Source organism: Oreochromis aureus, linkage group 12 (assembly GCF_013358895.1).
Source record: "Oreochromis aureus strain Israel breed Guangdong linkage group 12, ZZ_aureus, whole genome shotgun sequence".
NCBI classification, from domain to species: Eukaryota; Metazoa; Chordata; class Actinopteri; order Cichliformes; family Cichlidae; genus Oreochromis; species Oreochromis aureus.
The window spans coordinates 32,738,612-32,756,653 of NC_052953.1; the positions used below are offsets into that span (position 1 = coordinate 32,738,612).

Here is an 18,042-nt window from a genome sequence, read left to right on the forward strand (position 1 = left end):
TGTGGTTTTGCATATTAATTAACAAATAAAACAAATTGGATTAAATGTGTGCATAGTTTGGGGACTCAAATGGGAGAAAACTTAATAGCATCAAATGAAAATTCTGTGCTAATTTTTATGCTAATTTGCAAAGCAAAGCAATGCTCTGTCAGCATTTTTCCTGATTAGTTACGTCAGAGAATCCTCTCGTGAGGAGTGATCCCTTTCTTCCCATTTTTTATGCACAAGGCATGAATCATGGAGAAGCAGAAGGGAGGCAGAGGCCAGAATAACTCCCCATGATGGTCCCTCTGGAGATAGCAGACAGAACAGGAAAGGAAGATGTGGAAATTGGAGGAAGGACATGAGATGGAGAGGAGAACACATTAGGCTCTATTGGGTATGCAGCACATAAACCCCTCCTAAGACCTGCTTTTCCTGCTGTAAGCTGTCCTCCAGCTATAGTAGGTAAATATAAAAAATACTTCATCTGCTTTGATCCAGTCTCAGCTGGTGATTTCTCATTTCTTTGTTTACTCCTCAGTCATATTGATTGTTGATTAAGTGGTACCCTTAAAGGATTCCTTTATAAAAGAAAGTGGCATTTATCACAACAGATGGATGTCAACACAAATAGTTACACCTTTAAAATGTACAGTTTCTTTGATTCAGATTCTCATTTTTGCAGTGCATTTTTATCAAGCAGCAACTATTGAAGTACCTTCCAGAAGTTGATGCTTGTCAATTCTGGGTTGAAAAATGAAACTGCCACACAAGTTACAAAAGCCCATCAGTTGCCATAGATCTCCCTAAGGCTCAATGTTACAGCAGAAATGAATGTATTTAACTCTGGTCTAAGAGAAAGAGATACGCCGAGTTTTTCATGACAGCTGGTGGGAGTGGGAAGATTTTTAATGTTTAAATAGTTTTAAAGCTGAAGTTAAATGAAGTAAGTGCCGTTTTGTCATCTAGTAAAAGGCACTCTACAGAGTAGCTCTTTACTTAGTTCTGTTACAACAGCTTAGTTTTAATCCTGTTCTTTACCAGCCAACATTACCAATCCATAATATCACATTGAGATTTTGCAAGCACCTAGCTAACCACGCTAGCTAGTCGTCTTTAGTATTAGCTAACTACCAAATTAAATAATTAAATAATTAAATGAAATAATAATTTTTTAAAAACAAACAAAAAAACAAAAACAATGGTCAAATTGTCAAACTCAAGTCTTTAAATGGTTATGCCCATTTATAAAGTCTCTGATCTCAGCAGAGAAATAACTGGAACCTGTAAGAAAAGAACTGGGAGCCATTGTTACTGTTGTGCTGCTGTTCTTGGCATCACTTTCTAATTTGGCAACTAATGTGGTTCAGCTGGTAGCTGTAATTGATTACTAATAACAAATTTAAATTCTTAATGCTCTGTAGAACAGCTACAAGTACACTCATTGGTCAGCATTAGGTGCACCTTGCTAGTACTGGGTTAAACCCCATTTTGCCTAAAGAGCTGTTTAAATTCTCTGTGGCCAAGATTGAGATCTGGTAACAGTGTAGGCCATTTGATTACATTGAACGGTGTCATGTTCAAGGAGCCACTTTGAGATGAGTTGAGTTTTGTGGCATGATGCGTAATTCTGCTAGAAGCAGTCATAAGAAACCTAACCCTAACCCTAGGCTGTGGAGTTTAACTCAATTGGTAATAAGGGGCCCAAAGTGTCCTTTAACCATTGATACAAAGCCAGGATAGACTCGTGCTTTCCTGTCATTCACATCAGATTCATCCAAATGTTGCTGCAGAAATTGAGACTCATCAGATCAGCCAACGTTTTTCCGATCTTCTGTTGTTCAATTTGATGACCTCCATGCAAACTATAGTCTGAGTTTAGTGTGCTTAGCTGACAGGACGATATGCAGTGTGGACTTCTCCTGATTATTTGAGTTACTGTTCCCTTTTTAATCAGATTGAAGCGTGTGACCATTCTCCTCTGATCTCTGAAATCAACAAGGCATTTTCATCCAAAGAACTGCTGTTCACTCGACATTTTCTGGTACATTCTCTGGAAACCCTAGAGATGGTTGGGGAAATCTCAGTAGATTAGCTGTTTGGCACTAGCAACCATAATACGTTCAAAGTTACTTTCTTCCCTATTCTCCTAGTCTATATTATTGGTTTATCGTTATTGAGAACAACTAATGGTTTACTAACAATTGTTGGTTGTATAAATGCTGTAATAATGCTTTATTACCATTATTAAGGAAATAAACCAGTCACAGATACCGTTTCAAAACAGAATAACCCCAAAACTGCTGTTGTTATTGGTGAAAATGATAAAATCACCAGAGTAAAAACTTAGGTGTAATTAGTAAATCTGATATGCAGGATGCTTTGCCATAAAGTAGAAAGAACTGTAACTCAAACCTGAAGTGACTTATAAATTAATGCTACATTTACTCTACTCTACTACATGCATTGCTCCCATGTGGATCTTTTTACATGCCAACAAACATGAACCCCAAAACAGCTGCATACATGCTTAGCAGGGCCAGCAGGTATGTGAAGCTATTCTAAGCCTCAGTATTCTGCTGTGCCATGATTTTTCTGTCATATGCTAACAACAATTTTCTCTCATGTCTCAGGAATCAATTACATTTTTGGAAGAACAAGCTGTAGACAAGCCAAAATGCTGGCATGAAATGGAAACATTTTGGCAAACACTAAAAGTGAAAACCATAAACTAAAATTCAGTACAACCTCATATTAGACTATTCATTTGTTTTCTGTAAGCATTAGTCTCTGATCTGCTGGATAGCATGTTTATTGATGACCATCACATAATTTCATAATTATGTGAGGAGTTTAGAGGTTTTTTTGCTGATTTTGAAATCTGAATAAAATGACTAAGCTGAAATATCCTAAGATGCTCTGATTTAGACGGGAATATCAAAGTTGGTTGTTTGATGGCTCTAACTTTGTAATTGTAAAAACGTTTTAATTCTCCACTTTTCCTCAGCAATAAATATCCTTTTATTTTCAAGGCAAAACAGCAGCATGTAAACTTCACCATCACCGAAATCTATTCAAAGTCAGTTGTTAATGCTACCAACAAAGCAGAAAGCGCTTTAAAGAGGAGCTCCTTAGAGAGCAGATTCTTTCTTCTTCAGGAATGCTGCTGCCTGTTCAGGTAAACTAACTGAAGCAAAGTATTGCCCTGCAGGACCAACTGAACTACATCTAATTTAATTTCAGCTCCTGCTCCCCATATTGATGTCAAATCTGGCATTGCTCTTAGGTAAGGTTAAAAGGTTCCTTAGTTTCATTAAATAACTTTTAGCTGATCCATTAATAGCTTAGAAAACATTAGGCTAATTCCCCTTTAATGCATATGCATGAAGCTAATTGGCATATAGTGTCTGTCTGACTCATTCGGTCCAATCAGTAGATTAAGAGTTTCTTTAGACTAATGGGCACTTGAACATGCATACTCATGCCTTACTGGCTGATTCAGAATCCTTGGTGTTCATAATTGCAACCTATCGACTCTGAGTAAACCACTCATTACTACATACCAGCAGCTCTTAAGAATGAACATAAGGGAAAATTATCATCAGGGAGTGAAACAAGATGAAACGGCTATCTGCAATGACAGGAACAAAATGGAAGAGAAATATGGCTGATAGAGACAATAAGAATTTTCTGTCAAACCCTCCACACTTGCAGTGAGCACAGTGATTATAAGTACATACTATTACTACTATAAGTACTATAAGTTAATACTATTGAACAATATTCAGCAATTTCTGCACTCTCTAACCCCTGAAAGCTGGAGTATATTCCTTGATGCCTTTTACAAAGGGGCTGGTGAAAGGCCAGTACATTCTGCATATTTTTTTTAAATAAAAACACATACATTTACTCAGATGAGCAATTAAGGACTTCTGGTTTATGAGTATTGTAACATATTGCTTTAAAATCTCAATTATTTGAAATCTGCAATGGTGAATTACAGAGCTGATTTCAAACAAAGACTTCTTATACTTTTTCACCATCACAGTCAACTGTTGTTGAAAAACAGATGTTTTTGGCACTTTGTAAAATGTGGCCGTTGCATTATGTGTTTGTTTGCAGTAAGCAGGAAGTACGTTTTATCCCATTACAGCCCTTTGGAGAGCATCATATCTATAATTTTGCACACTCAGAATGTGGATACTTAATAATATCAATGCCATCATCCATCCTGGAAAAACACTGTGCACTGTGTTGCTTTATATAGTAACTAATCTTGATGAATGGAGAGTTTTGAGTTCAAGAGCTTTCACATAAACACAGAGACTCACACAAATATAGTGTTTCAATTGCAGTTTATTTAGAAGGGTTTCTACTTCCTAACCACACCTTTCTATTCAAAGAAATTATCAACACATGGTGCATAAAAGATGGGAGCTTTCCATCTGATCGGTTCTACAAAAAAATCATTTCTTGAGATTCATGTGCACACAAACCCGCCTCTGCTGGTCAAAACCTTATTGCCATTTCAACCATTCGTAAGTGTCAGCATAGGAACAATCACTGCCTAGAATAGAAATAAAAATAGCTTAATCTGATTTTCTTTTTATTATTAATGTGTGAGTAATGGTAACAGAAGTCTATAGATGACAAAAAACTTGTCAGTGTTTAAATAAATTCAACAGGACATGAGATGCTTATGTTAAAACTGTTGCAGTGTTTTCAAATGCTGAGACAATGATTGTACTTATGAATACTGGGGTGATGGTAACTTCATTTTTATTGGGAAATAATATTCTTCTTTCCACTTTACTTTGCTCAGTCGGTTTCTATTTTTGGTAATAACCTCTCAGGCCTTTGGAGAAAACCCTTTCACGGGGTACTGAAGAGGCACGGATCTACGAGTATCCCACAGCAAGCCTGTAAAGGCTCCGATATATCCACTTATCCACGACATATCAGGTGTTTTTGTACCTGAGTTGCTAGACACACAACAAAAACTTCACCATGGAATTAAAAACAAAACACAGACTTGAATATTATAGTAGTAACATATTTCATCATTTACAGGATTACACTTTATTGGGAGAGATCAGCTCAAAGAGTTGCCATACCGAGGGAAACCCTCCTCCTTTGAGCAGGCTCCAAGATGTCACAGGTGAAACTCAATTAACGCATAAATTTTGTAGGAATCACATGCAAACTTTACTTTTCAGACCATCCATCTTTTATATACAGTTTATGTAACCATGTCAGCTACCCATTACTAACTTAATAATAATATTAATATCTCCAAAAGTTGAATCTGTTCATCTGGACGTAGCGTTTTGTGGGAGAAACGTAATAATAAACTAAATATTAATAATAAACTACAAATGATTGCCAAAGATAAGACTTCAACAGTGTAGTTCACAAGACACTAATTTATCTAATGTCAAATGGTGAGAGGTGGAGTACAACCTGCAGAGGTCACCAGTCACAGACAGACAACCATTCATGTTCACATTAACACCTACTAGTTAGAATATGAACTGAACAAGCTTTATTTTGGACTATGGGAGGAAGCCAGAGTGCCCAAATGTCACACAGACAGCCCCCAAGCTCACCCATGGATTCAAATATACGACCTTCTTGGTTAAAGGCAACAGTGCTAACCACTGCACCACCATGCCAGTGAAATGCCATCCATCCATTCTCTTCAACTCATCCTTTTCGGGGTCAGCTCTCTTAGGTAGAGAGGCAGGGTGCACCCTGGGTAGGTCGCCAGTCTAACACATAGAGACAGACAACCATTTGCACTTACATTCACACCTCTGGGCAATTTAGAATTACCAATTAACCTATCCCCGTTAACTGCATATCTTTGGAATGTGGGAAGAAGCCAGTGTACCCAGACAGAACCCACACAAACACGGAGAGAACATGCAAATTCCACACAGAAAGACCCTGGCCTGATGGTGGAATTGAACTCAGGACCTTCTTGCTGTGAGGCAACAGTGCTAACCATGAATTTTGATTAAATTTAATCATCAAAATACTGAGGAATACATTCGTGTGTTATAGTCTTTTTCCCACTACAGTAATCAGAGGCTTTAGGTTTGTACTGTTTTGCTACTTTGACAAATTCTCTTACTTCCCTCTACCCAAAATCCAGGGCGAAAGAAATTGAAAACTCCATTTTATAAAGGACCCAATGAATCCACATACAGCCCCAGTAGATTTTTCTACAGCTGAGTTTGTTTTGTTTTTTTCCCAATTACCTCAATACAGTCAGCATTGGAGCAGCACACTGATTTGAGCACGCAGCTGTACTGCTGATCTGTGGGCAGTGCAGTGCAAGAGCACCCCAGAAACACGGAGGAAAAGGATGGAGATAAGAAAAGAAACGTCTTATCAGCTACAGCAACACTGCTCCACCTCCCCCGTTTAACACATTCATCAAACATACGATCAACAGACAGAAATGATTTTATATCTATGTCATTAAGAGATGAAATGTTAACTGTGAAGGTAGTGCTGTTTGTGAATGATGGGTCACAGTGGGTGTCTACCTCCAGCTTAATCATCAACATCTCTGAAATATTTTGAAATACTATCTTTTCCTAGCTGCATACATGTGGGGCCTTCAAGGTAAAGGTAAGGTTCCTCTAAGAGGATTTTAAAATCATGGTTATGTTGCGTGGATGCGTGTTGATAGCTAGATTCCTATATCACCTGATTGGCAAACTCCTCATAACAGCATGTTTGCAGTGAGCAGACTGAATATAGCATGTGTGGTTGCTTCCCTTTTGCTCTCTGTTCAGCTCTAACAATCACTCACTTAATCTTGGAAAGTTCAGATTAATGGTGTTCCACAGTGAGACAATTAGTAGCTATTATGTCCTGAGATGCAGAAAATACAGAGCTGCAAACACAGCTTCATGTGGTTAAGCAAGAAAATGGATGTCTCAAATGTACACCCACCCACATCCACCCACACTTACAGATAACACATATAAACGTGTTTCAAACTGGGCAATGCACATATTTTCACACACTCCTTCCTGCACACAGAGAGAATTACCTACATGGAAATATAGATAGATACTTCACAGATTTACATACACAACACACAAGGACAACAACACACATTTATCACTCACACAAACACCTACTCAAATAGAGCAGTGCTTTCTATCCATTCATTTTCATTCAGGATTATTATGGTGCCGCCCCATTGGTGCAACGTGTTCCTACACAAGGTTGCTCATTAAGAGCGAGCAAAGCCTTAGAAATGAAGAAATATTTTCCCCCAGAGGATATATTTTCAGTAACAGGAGTATACATGAAGACATAAAATGAATGCACAAAACGTTTAGCAACAGCTTTGCTTTGCTTTTTTTCTTATTTGATAAGGGTTTGATCCAGAAGGCAATAAACCATTAACCATGGCTGTTTATTGCGCTTCCTGTGCGTCACGCATTGTTTCGCCATATGCAAACAAAAGAGGCAGCGAAGGACAACAAATACTGTCAGTATTACTTTTACACCAACTAGTGAAGGAAGTTTCTCATGGAATTTCAAACATTTTTCCAAAGAGCACGGAGTCCGTAATATTTAACCATACGAGTAAAAACAATATGAAAGCATTTGCACCTTTTTTCTTTTTCTTTCTTTCTTTTTTTTTTTTTTTTTTTACCACACCTATACGCTCTTAGAAATCAACAGTAGTCTGTTTTCATAATGATCGATATGTATGGATGTACTCTTCACTTTCTTGGAATTTTGAAACAAACTGTACAGTGAATGGCCAGATTTTATTAGACGGTCTCGGGTGTTTACGGGTGTTTTCCAGTACCAAACACTTGGGGTACATTTCTCGTGTATTCTGAAAGCAGACTGGCTGTGAAAACAGAAGCTTACCTGTCCAGAGCGATGGCAGTCATTGAATAGATGCTGGCAAACACAGCCGCGATCGGAAAGAAGTTGTGGAAGCGGCAGTAGTCGAGTCCAAAGTACCACTCGTTGTGCACCGCGTAGGTGAAGTTGATCACCGTGTTGAATGCAGACATGGACGCTTCGGCGAACGCGAGGTTCAGGAGAAAATAATTGGTGACAGTCCTCATGCGTTTGTGCGCCATAATAATCCAGATGACTGTGATGTTACCTACTACGGACACGATAACTATACAGCTGTAGACAATGGCCCAGAGGACGATTTTCCAGACCGGCTGCACAAACTGGTTCCAGTAAATGGTCCCGTTATTGGTGTCATTGGAGCTGCTGGTCCAATTTGGCGCATTGGTGGTACTAAATAAAAGATCCATTTTACTGTTTACAAGCGAAATTGTCACTAAATAACCCCAATTAATTACACGACTAAGTTAACGATTCCAAACGCAAAGTGAATGTTGGAAAGTTTCCGAAAGCTTCACGCTCGTTTCTAAGTGTACAGTTGTAGTCTGCGGAGAGTCCGCTCTCCTACAAATAATAAAGTCAACGAATCAGAAAAAGTATTTGATGTCGAAACTTCCATATTAATCTTTGCACGTTTCCCCTTTTTTGCTGTGCGTAAAAACAGAAAGGCGTCTTTTACGCGCACCAGAACGAGTCTGGCAATTTTAACAGCTCAGCTCCGTCTGTGTGCTGTCCTCCCGCTGCTCCTCTGCTCCGACTGAGCGGCTGCACACCAGCTTTTGAAGAGAGCTTCTGCGCTCCCGTCCAACAGGCTGGCTCGGTAATTATGATTACGGATTCAGGTGACTTCTTCAGTGCACCCATGTAGGCTGTAAGGGGATGCCAGCTAGATTACTACGCCTAAATACTTTATCTGATGTAATTTTATTATAATTCCTTCACGGACAATTTCAGTTATTATGTACAATAATAACAATATATACAATCTTTTTTGGCATTGTTCGTGCAATTTGAAAATAAAAGATAAATACCACTTGTGAAAATATGTTACTTCATAATTACAATGTAAGATAAGGAAACATTGTTTGACTTCTTTTCAAATGACCCCAAATTTACACATTACATAAAAATTACTTACTGCACAATTTATGTCTCTTAACACTCATGGCGTTCTCACTACCTAAAGTACTGTTAAATTTGTCACTTCTTGGTTCTGGTTTACATTATGAAAATGACCTTTTTTTCTTACTGTGGCTTGTTGTGTAGAGTGATGGGGTGCCATAATGAACACCTAGTTCCTCTCACTCACTACCCCCTCTTGTGGTCTTGGATTCTGGACTGGAGAGGTTTGATTGAAGATTGATTGTTTCACAGGATATAAATGAAAAACCTGCAGTCCTGTCATTCTTTTCACAAGGTTCTTCGTACAGTCCTTACATATGTTCATATCATATCATATCATTGTCACGGTCTGGCTGGCAGACCGTGGGGATATGGGGAATGAGGACCCAGTCGCGGTGCTCTGTGTGTGAACAGTGCGTTTATTTACAGTGAGGTAACAGATGCACAATAAACCCCCTTTGCTCCCTAGACTCCCGTGTGTGTGTTCCCCTCTGACGTCCGTGCTCGTGCTCCCGGCAGTTGTGTTTCTGCACACCCTGTGCGTGCTGCCCTTCTGGTCCCTCGTTCCACCTGCAGGACAATAACAGAAGCGGCCGTTAACACTGACCCCGCGCATACACACGATCCGTACTACCTAATGCTACACACACTGACTTGGAGTCTAGCTTAATGATCCTGCGCCGGTGGGAGCTCCAACACTCTCCTAAATAGCTCCCCCGACGAGCCCAGATCAGCAGCAGGTGTGTGGCAGGGACTTCAGGTGTGGCCAGTCCTCCAGCAGGGCCACACCCATCAGGCCTGCAGGTGGCTGTCCTCCATCCTACAGCCACACCTATACACCCACACCCTGCCTATACATATAACGAGTGGACCACAGAATAACACAGCATTGTGCAGACAAACACACATCCCCAAATAACCATAATAATGATAATAATGATAATAATAATAATAATAATAATAATAATAATAATAATAATAATAATAATGGTCCATCCTGCTCACGGACCCCCGAGTCCTCCAGAGCCGGGTCCGTGACAATCATATCATGAGATGATCAGACATATATTGCTAAGATAATATACCAATAGGGCTTTCATGGTAAGATGTTAATGACAATGAGATAGATGTGGGCATTGTCCTGTCTTTATATCTAGCCAGAAAGTTCTGTCTTTAGGTCTGTCAGGAAAAGTAATGTGAGAGAATGAATGAACTCATTAAGAGGATTTCTTTGCAGCTTGCCATTGAACTATTTACGGTACTGAAAGACTAGAGAGTGTGACAAGAAGGAACCAAAACTCCTATCACTGGAATAAGGGAGTCTTTAGTGCCAAAAATGTTGTAGCTGTGATAAATATTTTAACTATCTGGCATTTATACAGTGCTTCTCTAGTCTTACTGACCTCTCAACGGTCTTCACCACATTTACATTACTGACATTTACATTACAATAAGATCTGAATTGAGTTTAACACTTTTTGATTCATAATATAATACAGTACTTACACCTGCTTTAAATTCTTTAGAGGATTTTCTTTTCCTTTATATTCAGTTTGCTTTTTTACTGAGGAAAGAGTCCTCTGAGCTGCTTCAGTCTTGAGCACATAGTTATTCACTCAGTAAGATGCTTGTATGACTTGACTATCTCTGAGCTTATCTTGTAGACATCAAATAGAATTCCATGAACAGTCTGTACCTTCCAAATGTGATAAGACTCATCTCTTTATTTAAAGCCAAAAATTCGAGGCCACCATGTCTTACTATAATAGAAATTTAGTGATTACCAGAATAATACTGCATTCTTGTGAATGCATTCACAACTTTGATACTCCAGTATTTTCTATCTTTATTACCGCTGCTCCTTTCATTGCTTTCTTGAATGCTCACTCTGTGTGAATGCTAACTACCCAGCACCCAGCTGGGTACTTATGTAGCCCCACTCTTTTAGTGCCCATTTGTTTATTGCCTTATTAAGAAAAAAGGGGGTTATTTGTATTTTGACTGCGTTCAGTCATTTATTAGCTATACATTTTAAAGAAATTAGTATTTTATTCTAATGGTGTCAGGTCAGAAATACTCCTTTAGGCTTTGCCCCATGATAGTTGTAAAGGTCATATTTCATAAAGTCTTTAATTAGTTAATTCCCCCTGAACAAGTTGTCCTCTGTCCCCCCCCCTCTCACACACACCCACCCACCCACCCATATTTTGCTCCATTGCGGTTTATTTCACACCTCAAACATTTAGTAAATACAAGTAAACGGCAATAAATTACAGGTAGTAATAAAATATACTACTAACTCTTTTACGCTACGTCCACACCTACACCGGTATTTTTGAAAACGCAGCTGTTTCTGTGCGTTTGGGCTTTTCGTCAACACGTAAACGGCGTTGCGATTCACCGAAAACGGAGATTATTTAAAACTCCTTTTCTGCGTTTATGTGTGGACGAGGATTACAGAGTTCGTCACTCAACGACAAAGGTGCCTCTTTTCACGTCACGCTGTGCACCACGTTATTGTTTACATGAGATGGATTGCAGAATGGCAGATAGAGACAAAATACTGTTAATCTGACTATCTTCAGGTTTTACACGCTTACATATACACACGCAGTTACTGTCCCTCCATTTAGAAAGCATCACGGTGTGTAATTATTTTACGTGTAGTTGTTTTTTTTCCTGTGTAATAATTTTCAACATCGCTATCAATACATTTTTCAAAAAATGCCTCTCTGTGCAAAATGGGTTCAAAAACAAAAACAGCTGTTGGATACTGTTTGTCCGTGATTTGAACCGGGGAACAAATTACGGCAGGATCAGCCTGATATTATTTGTATCCCACTGTAACTTTACTGTATAAAGAGCTAACATCTCCAAAATGTCAGGAGTAGTTAGTTATTACAAGAAGTGTTTGTGAACTAAAAATCAACATTGCTGGATACTGTTTGTCCGTGATTTGGAGAGCCCAGCGCTGCTCCCGACGCAGGGAAACTAATTTTGCAGGGGAGACCTACCTTGGCACTTGTGCAGGTGAAGCCAAAGGAAGATATGCTTCACATATATTTTCTAGTCTTTGGCTTGGAAGGAAGTTGGTTTGGAAACATATTTGGCGATGCTTCATCTCCTGCTTTGCGTTTGTGTGGGAACCCCGTCAAAAACCTGTCCATTATGCTAGCAGTGTCCAAGCTTTCTTTTTTCTTTTTTTTTCTTTTCATACCGCGCCCCCCCAGGGGGCGGGAACCTCTGCCCTAGAAGACCTTTCTAAAGTGCAGTGTTGCCAACTTAGCGATATTAAGAGAGATATTAAGCTATATTAAGCGAGTTTTCAGACCCCCTAGCGACTTTTTTTCTTTAAAAAGTCGCTAAAAAAAGACGTGAAAGCGCATATAGCTTTTACTCTCAACAAGCAGCGGGTGCTGTAACACAGTCAGTTCTTCTTTTACTCTTTTACTCTTATGCTGTTTTGTGGATCACAAGGTTTAAAACTACTTATAAACACACACACACAAAGTAACTCCACCAGAGTGCCTATTTCGGATCACTTTTGCCAGTCCAAGCCCGGGTAAAGGAGCAGGGTTGGAATTGTGACATTAAAAAAAACAATAATTGCTAAAAGAAATTTAATTTGTAGTTCTAAATAAACTCTAAATGCATTTAGGACGTTTTTTACTCACTTTATGTCTCTTCCACGATGTTATTTCTCTCTCCAACAACATAGGTTACAATTACATTAGCATGACCAATTATGCAAATTAGGTGATGACGTCATTTAGCGACTTCTAGCGACTTTTAGGACAACCAATAGCGATTTTCCTTACTGAGGAGTTGACAACACTGCTAAAGTGTCCATGGGCATTACACTGTTGCTCTCTTGTGCTGAGTTTAACTTCTTGAGTCTCATTAGCCATGATTTGTTCCCGCTGTGTCCTGCTGTCTCCCACCTGTTTGCCCCTTGCCTCATTGCTGTGTGTATAAATTGTCTGAGTCTCTAATTGCCATTTGTCATGTCATCCGTTTTTCCGCAGCCTGTTTCCAGCTTCCAATTCAACTCAATTCATTTAAATAGCACCAAATCACAACAACAGTTCCCTCAAGACACTTTATGTTGTAAAGACGCTACAATAATAAAAGTTCCAGTTTATGTTACTTTACATCCCGTGGTGTGTAGTGCTTCTGTAGATTTCCTTGCTCCCAGTGTTTACGCCATGTTCCCGCTTTTCCTGCTGGAGTTTTGATTTATATTAAATAAAAGCTTGTTTTCGGTTAACATTTGTCCATGAGTCTGCATTTTGGTTCCTCAGTTTACATGACATATGACTTTAACCAGTTTATCCTGCCCTAAATATCCCCAGTTTTCCATGCAACCCCTGAATAACACAAAAATTGGTGTAATTCAAGAACACAATTAAGCAACACAGCATGTATATATCCAGTTATCTAATTTAAAAACTCTAAACTTAATTAGGACATTATAAATAATCTTTAAATTTCCAGTTTATAGAAAGTCACTTGTTGAGCCACCCTTACCTTTGAAAATAATCTGTCATCTTTCCCTCCTGTCCTCGCTTTCTTACTTTCTCCACCTACCAGGACAATATGTGAAAAGCTGTTGTGTGATATTTATTGAGCATTTCAATGCATTTCAATTTACCTTCATCTTCACTTGTAGCAGTAGCTAGCTGCTGAAGTATCACAAACACAATTTTGACACATGGACCAGAATGCATCACAGGAACGAGAAGGAAAAGGAATTTGTTGAAGGTGTAAGAGGAAACATGAGGTGTCATTTGATCTTTCAGATGTTAATCAAGCACACTGTTCAGGCAAAAATAGTGGTAAACTAGCTTGAGATCTATCAAGCAGAAATTCTGCTAAAGTTTTCTAAAACAAGAAAAACTGGACTTGTATAACTTTGGAAGTACAATAAGATCAAAAAATAAAATACCTGAAAGCATTTGGAGGGTTCATGAAGAGAGCCTAGTTAACAGAGCATTGAATTATCCTCACCCTAATCTCCATACTGAAATATTATTTCTCTTTTATGAAGAGTTACAATACTGTAGTGTACAACATGAGCCTTTGAAGGCTTGGGTTAAAGGTGTTCTGAAAGAATTATTCCTATTTATTAAAATATGAATATTTTTATGAGTATGACAGAGCACTGGTGCAAGATAAGAGTCTCAACCTTAAACAGTAGATGTTTAGTACTAAAAGCAGCATTTTCTAAGGTGGATAGTTGCCCAGAATGCTAAATAGCTTCCTAAACCCCATTAACCTTGACAATGTCAGTGATGTAATTACTGACACCAGATTTTCACTTTGCAATTACCATGGTAAATAAATGAATGTAAAACTTTGTTATGTGTCACAAACAAATACACCCAAAAAAAGTGCATGGAGGTGGTTTTTAACCATAACTTTGAAGCATGCATTGGTTTTATTTTAGAAATGAAATCTTGATGTCATGTCAAACACACATGCAAAGACATGCACAGCTGGACATAGTTTACAATAAGGTAACAGAGTATACAGGACAAGCATTTATGAAGTATTTGTCCTTGTAGACAAAGATCGTTGTTTTGAAGCATGTTAGTATTGCTGTACTGCTTGGGCCCATGATCTCAGTGTTGTTCTTTTTTGCCACTATTAAAAACAGAATGAAATGTCTGTTATCACCCAGCGGGACAGGGAACTACGCAAGGGAAGCATACCATTTTGTGCAATGTGACAGTGGTTTCATTCCTGACAGCTGTCTGGTTTTCTGCAATTTTTACTTTTACTTTAATATCATTGAATTGTGGCCAAACTGGGCCAAAAGTTCGTCAGTGACACCAGCAACATACTAATTAAAAAAAAAAAAAAGATATTCTCCGAAAATAAATTATTGATAGCATCCAACTGTGTCGATTTTGCTTCTGCTCAAGGACATTGCAGTTGTCTCCAGGGAAGCTTCGATCCCCTCTTAAATGTCCACTTCATCACAACAGTCAGAGCACCATCCTGGAGAATAAAGGTGTGAGAAGAAGCCACAGCTATGAATGATAACAGACTGGCACGCACAACAGTTAAATATTCTTACTCATTTCCAACTCCATCCACATTTCACTGCACAGCTCTAGCCATGAAATTACCAGGTCAGTCTGAATAACTTTCCCTTCTAAGGCATGCATGCAGGATGGGAAATGTACTTCTATGTATACAAATATATAGTCCTCTACATTCATTAAAAGTGTGTGCACTGAAATATCTTACATATAATTAAATTAGGCTGTAAATGATTTGTGGGAATTGTATAAAAAATGAATATTTACTTTCTGGGCACATCCCTCTGTTTTTCTCCCCTAAAATATTCAGCATGGTCCTACTGCTGAGTTTTCATTGGAGCTTTTATAATTAATGTGCTAATGCTTGAATGTTTAGCAGAAAAAAAAAAAAAGTTTGCTTCTTTAATTTAACCTGCAGGCATGCCAATATTTTGCATTAGCACCTGTTAAGGCTGATGTAATATTTTTGGTTTTGCAGGTATTTTTTTTTTTTTTTAAAACTAATAACTGCAGTTAGCTCCATAATTTACAGGACAAAGAAATCATTTATCTAGTTTTGCTTCTTAACTTACCATAGTGGATCCAAAATCAAGATGCTATTGAAGTTTAGACTTTAAGCTTTAAGTCCATGAGTTTAACAAAATTATTAACTGCTTAGTAATAATGGGCATTTTCTATACACATTCCCCTAGTTTTGGAGGCTCAAAGTTAATCAGTCAACTGACTGTTAAGCAGTTTAACGACCAGGTGAGGCCTGTTCCCATACAATTCCAAGTCAGAAACACCAAAAGAGCTTAAAAGACAGATAAAGTGTATGATGAGAGAATTCAAGTGAAGAACACAAGAGGTTAGCAAATAATTGTCAAAGTCAACAGTCAAGAGACACCTTCATGAATGTAAATATAGAGGGTCTACAACAAAGTGCAAACCACTGGTTATATTCAGGAACAAGAAGTTCAGATTAGACTTTGTCATGAAACGTCTAAAAGAGCCAGATCAGAACTTGTTTGTTTGTATCTTTAAATACATGAAAGTGTGGAAAAGGATAGGAAGAGCTGATCCAAAGAACACCACATCATCTGTCGTGACAGAGTTAATGCTAAGGCATGGGTGTGTATGACTGCCAGTGGAACCATCCCATTAGTGTCTGTTAATAAATTCTGAAGTCTACAGGGCAACACTATACAGACTCAGCCAATGATCCAACAATAATGACTCAAAGCATTCGGACCCAAGACCCAAGAGTTTCTCATGGATGAAACTCTCGGGTTTCTCATCAATGAAATAGTATATTCTTCAATGCTCAAGACTGTCACCTAATCTCAGCCCAATAGAGCATGCTTTTTTGTAATTAAAGACAAGTCTGAATGCAGAGAGATCCAGCAGCAAATAAAGGTAGCTAGAAAATAGGCCTGGCAGAAGGAGAAAACACAGCAGTGGGTTCTAAACTACAGACAGTCATACTCTGCAAAGAGTTTTCATCCAAGTATCCAAAATAATCCTTACATGTAAAATTATGTTAGTAGGCCCAATTAATTTTGAGGATTATGTAAACAATGACTGTAATTCTAGCAGTTAATGTAAAAAAATTAAAACTCCTTGGATTAAAGCTAAAGGTCTTTAGTGATATCATGTCTTGATTATTTGGATTAAAATCCACTGTGGTGGTCTGCAAAGGCAAAACTATATAAAAATGAGCCTTTGTCCAACAAATAGCGCTAACTATAAGTAAATTCTATCAAATCAATTGAAGTGGTTAAAAGCCAGAGAATTACCTCAATAACAATAATAATTATGTTATATTAGTAGTATTCAAATTCAGATGGTGGTATAAAATTCTATGAGTTGGCTTCCAGTATTTCTGGGTAAATATAAGAGGAGGATTCACCTGCTATCAAAAAAATGCAAGGTTATTATAGTCAACGAAAACTAAACTGAAAAGCAAAACTAGATGTGAAAAGGCATTTTAGTTAACTAAAGTAAATTTTTAAAAAAAAATATTTGAAAGGATTTTGTAAATTTTGAAAACTGTCCAGAATAAAGTTAAAATTTAGAGGCAATATTCTTAGTTTTAGTATTTGTTAGTTTGGCAAAACATTTATTATGACTTGTGTTTATTGAGACTCGGGATGTCTAGAAGACTCGGAGTCAACAGCTTTTAAAAAGCTGTGGATTTTTCTAAATCTGGCCCTGACATCTGCTGTGGATCCAACAATGATTAAAAAGACACCGAGATGAACACTGAGACTAATAAAAATGAAAATAAAATTAAACAATAAAAACTGAACTGAAATAAGAAAATTCAATCTGGAAACTGAAATTGAATTGAATTAAAAACAAACAAAAACAAAAACTAATTAGAAAAACTATAATAACTCTGGCTGCAAGGGCCAGATTTACTAACGTGTTGCACCAACACAAACTAGGTTTTAGCATAAAGAAAAAAGAATGAAAAAGAAAAGTACTGTTTACAACGAGAGCGCAGTGATTGTATGTAAGAGAGGGAACTCAACGATTTTGCATATGTTTTTGTGCAAGTTGCTTTCCCAGGGTGAAAAATATAAGAAGAAGATTAATTCGTTCACTAACATTTGCAACACTCAATTTTTACTCCTAATTATGTGTTACTTACATAATTAAAGTGTTACTTTTTGTCAGGGGCTGGGTCTTATTGTTTTATTTGTGAATTCTTAGGTAGATGGAAAGGATGTTCAGTTCTTGTATTATTATCAGGTTGCCTTGAGTTTTAAATTTAGTTTAGGTTATTCTGTGTATTCTTAGTTATGCATCTGTTTCTATTCTCTTTATTACATGGCCTGTCTTGTCCTCAGTGTTTTACTTTCTGTATGCCGGTGTTTAAGTCTCCCTTCTCAGTGCGTCGTGTGGAGTCTGCGTGCATTAGTCGGTCATGTTTCATGTTATCTTGCTTGTGTCATGTCTGTGTCCTGTTAGGGCTCCTGTTTTATTTTGAAGAGGTCTTGTGTTCTGTGTTCATTGT

General features: G+C 37.9%; 1 protein-coding gene across 2 annotated transcripts in view; it reads right to left on the reverse strand.

Moving 5' to 3' along the window:
- Positions 1 to 8,601, reverse strand: part of tacr1a (tachykinin receptor 1a) — a 39,891-nt gene extending 31,290 nt beyond the window's left edge. For both annotated transcript variants that reach the window (XM_031740878.2, XM_031740879.2), the window contains exon 1: positions 7,885 to 8,601. In XM_031740878.2, coding sequence (XP_031596738.1) covers positions 7,885 to 8,288 — 404 coding nt within the window. In that variant the 5' untranslated portion in view covers positions 8,289 to 8,601. The remainder of the gene's footprint in view (positions 1 to 7,884) is intronic.
- Between the last annotated feature and the right edge of the window lie 9,441 nt (positions 8,602 to 18,042).